This window comes from Microtus ochrogaster, chromosome 2 (genome assembly GCF_000317375.1).
Source record: "Microtus ochrogaster isolate Prairie Vole_2 chromosome 2, MicOch1.0, whole genome shotgun sequence".
Classification (NCBI taxonomy): domain Eukaryota; kingdom Metazoa; phylum Chordata; class Mammalia; order Rodentia; family Cricetidae; genus Microtus; species Microtus ochrogaster.
In genome coordinates, this window is record NC_022010.1 from 98155968 (window position 1) to 98162869 (window position 6902).

Sequence of the window (6902 nt, forward strand, 5' to 3'; positions counted from 1 at the left end):
CCTGGAACTAGCTCTCTAGACCAGGCTGGTCTCAAACTCACAGAGATCCGCCTGCCTCTGCCTCCAGAGTGCTGGGATTAAAGGCGTGCGCCACCACTGCCCGGCTTCAACTCTCTATTCTTATTTACTATGCTTTCCCCCAAATCAAAAACAAATTAAGAAATAAATCTTTAATTAAAATTCAGAGTGCCTTTGACTTTTAAAGCTTTAGTGAAAACTGTGAACTGTCATTTACTTAGATGATGCTAACACTAGACAGTCAAAAAAGAGAGGGATCCTGCCTGAGGTGCCACTCTGAAGCTTGCAGATCAGTGCATGGTGACATGGGAAGGGACACAAGAAGTTATGACCTCAAACAACTAGAGAGAACGTGTGTCCAGTGCTTACTACTTTAGGGACTACATACGGTATAAACTTTTTAAGAGTCAACTTCAAGAATGGTCATGACTGCAACCCTAGTACATGAGAGGTAAGAGGAATGTTGCAAGTTCAAAGCCAGAAACATCAACTTCAGGCCAGTCAGGGCAACAAAGTAAGACCCTGTTTCAAAAACAAAGAGAGTAAATTCCAGAAGAAAAATATAACTGATATGAACCAATAAAGCTGAACACACAGTTTGACTGTCTACAGTCAACATTAATTTATTTGGAACATGGTTCATGTTATGCATTCCAGGCTGGCCTTAATCTTCCTGCCTCAGCCTTCTATGGGCTGGGATTCTTATACAAAGGTTTTATGTCTCCAGACACTACACACAAAACTGGGAGCTAGAGGATTCCTGTCACTCAGGTGGGATATTTTGCATCTTGGCTTTCTGGTCAACTCCACAGGCTTATGATCAGGAACTAGCTCCTTTCCCTTGATAAAATAAAGATGCAAAGGTCTTTCTTCCTATCCACCACGGTGTGGGAAGAAGGCCACAAAGAAAATCACCTGTTGGGATGAACAATCCCAGACTCCACACACACACACAAACACACACACACGCACGCACGCACACACACACACACCCCTGTGCTGTGAACCTGAGGAACATGCTCACCTTAGCCACTTCGTCACACAAGGGGCTGCTGAAGAACGACAGAATGATGTGGAACACGCCTCTCCTAGAGCACAGCTCATAACAGTGTTTGTCTCTAATCCCCTGCCGTAGAATTCCCAACACCCATTCTTGTTCTGTTTTTTGCTAGGCCAGACAAACAAGAAAGCATCGTTAGATAAGTTACAGCTCTTCTGTGGGACAAGCAAACAGCAGTGTTTCCAGGTGATGGCCAACAGCTCTGGCCTTACACCAAGAGTCTTGTCCTTTGATTCCATTATCAGCTCAGAAATCAAAGACCAAGTCAAATCAAACAGTAAGCCATGTTTAAGTGGGTGGGAGTTTTACAGAAGGGTATGTACTACTTAGTCCAGGGGTTCAGCAAGGTAACACAAGAGGGATGCTAAAGGCTCCCAGACTCGAGACTTTTAATAAGCAGGTCTGGAAAGTGCCAGGACACAGGAGTGTGTCTGGCTTTGTGGGGCAGCACAGACGGCTCCTCTCTGCGACCTTGCTCTGCACTGCTTGTGCAATGGTACTGTGTAGCAAGCTGCATTACTGGGGGACAGAGGAGACGTGGGGCTGAGTGAGTAATCTTGTTCAAAGTCTACGGGGACCTTGAGGACTTGGCCACACTACCTGGAAGTCAGAGCTGTAGAAGAACTGGTAAAAGCCGGGCAGTTTGTCCATGTTCAGGTTCTCGTGCGATAGCAGGAACTTGCTGATCTTCCAGTACATGTGCTCCTCTGAAAATACAAGCAGACAGTCACTAATGTCCTCGGTACAGCCTGGCAGTATCTGGACTGGGGGATGAATCCCTACCCAGCAGAGATTCTGCATCCTAAGAACCACAGTAGACTGGAAACCCAAGACCACTTCTGCACATAGCGTTCTCCACATGATTTAGGGACCACCATTCCTGGACTTGGCCACAGAGACAATATTACAGGGCCCACACTGTGTTTCTAGCCTCTCCCAGAGAGGAGCTGACGCAGGAAGGAGACACAGACATCTGGCTCTAGAATACAAGGCCGGGAGAGTATACAGCTCTTTCTGCTGCAATCTCAAAGTCCAGCTGGGTGGCCTGGTCATCAACACATGGTCTTCCTTGGCATGAGGACTAGTGTGGACAGCTGTACCCCAGGCACCATGGGCTCAATGGGAGGCTACGACAATGAACACCTAAACTCTGCTCTATTTTATCCTAACAGACTCCTTTAAATCAGACAAGTGATAACAACTGAGTTTCCGCCACAAGTTTCCAAGGCAGGGAAACTTAAGTCACACGAATTATATCACAGAGAAAATCAGGCCTGAATTCTAAGAGCAATCTGACTACACCCTAACTGAGAGCCCTGAGACACGCTACCTCTCCTGGGGGCTTCAGAGGGTGAGACGATGGGGGAGTCGGCTGGGGGCTGTTTTCTCAGCTGAGATTATGACCTTGCTGGACTAACAGAGCCGTGGGGCCTCCAATGGTACTAACCTTCTCCTGATTTCCTCTGGCTAAACCCAAACAAGGCCTTCTGGTGAATCAAGGCCTGTTACTTGCACATCCTTTCAGAGGCGGCCTGGTCCCCAGGAGCTGTGTTCCAACATCCTGGTTACAGCTACAGAGTGACTCATGTGCTTTCCAGCTGAGCACCAGGAACCGTACATGCCACCGCTCTGCCACACACGGGTCAGCGAGCAGCAGTGTCAGACAAGCCGCTGTTGGCTCAGATGGGTGCGTGCTGTGCCAGGCAATCTACAAGTGCTTTGGAGGGCACGACTCCAGACCCTCTCACAGTCCTAGAGATGGGGGCACTCCATAGTGAAGAAACCCATGGGACGGACTCCCAGAATGGACTCCTAGAGCCTCAGTTTTGTCTGTTTCTCCCCCACCGGAAGCAATGAGGGTACCTGGTTTCAAGATCTGCAATGCTGCCTTGGCAATGAAAAGAGCCACGGTGAAGGGGAGCCTCAGGTTCGGAGCTTTAATTCCATTGCGGACAACATCCAGCAGGTACAGAACCTGAACAGAGGAAAGACAAGCACCTTCAGGGTGTGTTTGTTTGTCACAGCTCTGCAGGGAGGGTCTTTTCCACTTGGGGACAAACAGGAAGCCACAGCAGGACACTGTGTGCCTTCCTCTTGGAGATGCTCCTGCCTTCTTCTTTTAGCAGACCTGCACAGTGGTTGAGAGAAGCAGAACACTACTACCAATCTGCTCCTGTCCCTCTGGCACATGGGGTGTGGGTTTCTGGGTTAGACGGTGTGGATAACAGTTGCCTTCACCGCTGAGTTTAGACCAAAGACACATTCAACAGAAGGGACCCCTTCCCCACTGGACTGGTTAGAAGGCAGCCTCCCAAGGCTGAGCTATGCCTGAGCAGTGATGTGGGAAAGTCATTTGTCAATCTGTTGTTTCATTGGTTAATCAATAAAGAAAACTGCTTGGTCTGATAGGTCAGAAAATTAGGTAGGTGGAATAGACAGAACAGAATGCTGGGAAGAAGGGAAGTGAGCTCAGACGCCATGCCGCTCCTCTCCAGGGCAGACGCAATGAAGCTCCAGCCCAAGATGAACACAGGTCAGATGTGCTGAATCCCGGTAAGACACCACCTCGTGGTGCTACACAGATTATTAGAAATGGGTTAGTCAAGATGTGAGAGTTAGCCAAGAAGAGGCTAGAGCTAATGGGCCAAGCAGTGTTTAAAAGAATACAGTTTCCGTGTTATTATTTCGGGGCATAAACTAGCCAGGAGGCCGGGAGCCGGGTGGCAGGAGCGCAGCCCGCTGCTCCTTTCTACAGAGCAGGGTCTCTCACTCATGCCTTCTCTGCACTCCTCCCCTGCCCCAGGTGACGGGCACCTTCTCCAAAGCCTCAACCGCATCCCCACAGACACTTGATTCCTTCTTACTTGTGACTGCTCCCGGAAGCGAGCTCCCTCCAGGTGTGAGTAGTAGGCTGCCAGCACTGAGTAGGCTGCAGCACGCATCTTGGGGTCATAGCTGCTGAGGGCTGCCACAGTGAGGCCCAGAGCATTTGAATCCAAAAATTTTCGACAATCCACCACAAATTCTACAGAGAGTAAATTATAGCATTAAACACACGATCCACATTTCATGATGCTTGTACAACTCTCTCTTCCATCCCACCAATGCCAGCTGCACAGGCTGGACACTGAGAACAGTGTCTCTCTGGCTGTGGAGAATGGACCACGGTATCTTCTCTTTGTGGCCATAATTACCCTGCTTCTACGACACTGGTCAGTTCCACAAATGTCAGAAGTTCAGCAGAGTGAGGGCAACACTGAGACCCACTCTGAACCTCAGCGCATCAGCAGAACGGAACACAGCAGGGGCCTGGCTTCTGGATCCTGCTTTGTTCAGTCCTGTGCCTGTCCCATGTGAAACACCAGAAAGAACAGAAAATGGGAAACTCAGCCAGAGCAAACCTGTGGGGCCCGGGCCCGGGCCCGTTCTGTATACAAAGGATTTCCCTACTTCCACTCTGGCAACCTTCCTTCCTTTATTCTTTAAACACACAACAAAACTCTCTGTGGTGTGGTTCACCACGCTCAAACAAAAGCAACAGTCAAAATGTCTTCTGGGGCTGGGAGCCAGGGACAGCTCAGAGGCACAGGACTTGTCTACCACATACAAGGCCATGAGGTGATCCCAGCACTAACAGGGTCAGGGAGCGCCTGCTGGCTGACATCCCTTTGCTCTATGTGAGGCCATACGGCACCTCCAACTGCTATGAGAAAGTACAAGACAGCTGGATCGCACACAGGGGGCCCAATCCCAGACAGCTGGATGCTCACCAACAGAACCTGTATTTTGTCAGCTCCACTTTAGTGGGAACTCAGGCCTCCCTTTTCCCCAGGAATAGTCCTGTTTAAAAACTTCAGAAGAGAGCTGTTTCCTTTGCTGAAAAATGAGTAACCTGGTGGTAAGTCTCCATAAAGAGGCTTTTGAAGCTGAGTGGCCAGTGCCCCACAGGAACTAACAGAGGCAGATGGAAGCGAGTGTCTTCTATGAACACACTTGGGATAGACTGTCGATGCAATAACTGAAACCAGAAGCAAAGACGGAGCACGCTAAGACAGAGGTGGAGAGAAGGAGGAAACCAGCTGTTTCTGGAGGTGGTTGTTGGGATACTCAAGTGGAAAGTTGCTGTTGAATAATCCTTTATGTACGCTGTGAATATTTATTACTCTCAGTGATTTAATAAAGAGCGGACTAACCAATAGCTGGGCAGGAAGAAGTTATGTGTGAAAGTCAAACTAAGAGGATGCTGGGAAGGAGTGTAGGTGGAGACTCCTTGTTCGTTCCCAGCCACCCAGACCCAGAATAATCACACAGGAGTTGTATTCATTACAACACTGCTTGGCCAGTAGCTTAGGCATATTCCTGGCTAATTCTTATATCTTAAATTAACCCATTTCTATTAATCTGTGTATCACCACATGGTTGTGACCTACCGGTAAGGCTCCATCCAGCGCCTGTCTCCTGTGGCGGCTACATAGTGTTTCCCTGACTCCATCTTCCTTTTTTCACTATCTCTGCTTGGAATTCCTGCCTTGCCCTATTCTGCACTGTCATAGGACCAAAGCAGCTTCTTTATTAACCAATGGTAATAAAGCATATTTACAGCATAGAGAGGGGAATCCCACATCCAAGGAGGATAGAGACAAGGGAGTGGTCAGCTGTATGCAGAGGAAGCAGGGTGTGTACAAAATGAGGTAACAAGTCATGAACCACGTGGAAACAAATAAATAGAAATGGCAAATTTAGGTTATAAGACCTAGCTAAAAACAAGTCTAAGCTATGGGCCAAGCACTTATAATTAATAATAAGGCTCTGTGTATATGGGAGCAGTTGGCAGGACAGAGCTGACCCATGGTCCTGATGAAAAAGTTCACCCACAGGAAGTGCACTGGCTGGGACCAAGATCAGAACAGGCCAGTGACTTAGAAGACTGCAGTGGAAACTATCTAAACTCAAATACAGAGGAAAGAACCTACAGACACAGGGCCTGGCATCTCTCAAGCCACCCCAGTGGGGCCGCACAGTGCAGGAGCTCCAGCAGTTCAAACGCAGACACAAGAGAAAACTAAGAAAACTGAAGTCCAAGAAACAATCTGAGGTTTATAGGTAACAAAGCAAGTGCACTGGCTGGTTTTATCAACCTGACACAAGCTAAATTCATTTGAAAGAAGGGAGCCTCAATTAAGAAAACACCTCCATAATTCTGGGTCGTACGCAAGGCTCAAGAGCATTTTTTAAAATTAGGGATTGAAGAAGCAGGGCCCAGCCGTAGCGGACGGTGTTATCCCTGGGTCTATAAGAAAGCGAGCTGAGTAAGTCACGGGAATCACGCCAGTAAGCAGCAACCTCCATTGCCTCTTCATCAGTTCCTGCCTCCAGGATCCTGCTTGCTTGAGTTCCTGTCCTGAGTTCCTACAATCAAGGACCATCATCTGGAAGTGTGAGCCAAATAAACCCTGTCCTCCCCAATTCGCTTTTTGGTCATTGTACTTTATCACAGCAACAGACACCTACCTACAACACTAAGAAAGGAGAAATGTCTGTGCTATGGTTAGCCCCTTATACAATGCATGAAGCAAAGCCATCTGGCTGGAGGGTAAACTGTGATCAACCAATCACTCCCACCCTTAGAAAAGATAAAGCTGCATCAAAGCTATGACTTCATTAGGTATGCACAGTGTACACACTTCAACTAAAAGAGAGACGGTGAGATTAAAACCAGACCTCGTTACTAAGTACACGCCGCTTATGAGAACCTACTTGATGCTGAAGCACAGACTGAAAGGAACAACCAGGTAACGTGCAGACTCAGACTTACAGTCCCTAA

The 6902-nt window shown here is 48.2% G+C and overlaps 1 protein-coding gene across 1 annotated transcript in view; it reads right to left on the reverse strand.

Moving 5' to 3' along the window:
• Urb1 (URB1 ribosome biogenesis homolog) overlaps window positions 1-6902 on the reverse strand; it is a 63944-nt gene that overhangs the window by 6392 nt on the left and 50650 nt on the right. The window contains exons 31-34 of the mRNA XM_005345346.3: window positions 3943-4103; window positions 2942-3053; window positions 1679-1785; window positions 1043-1186 (exon numbers count right to left, since the gene is read on the reverse strand). Coding sequence (XP_005345403.2) covers window positions 1043-1186; window positions 1679-1785; window positions 2942-3053; window positions 3943-4103 — 524 coding nt within the window. The remainder of the gene's footprint in view (window positions 1-1042; window positions 1187-1678; window positions 1786-2941; window positions 3054-3942; window positions 4104-6902) is intronic.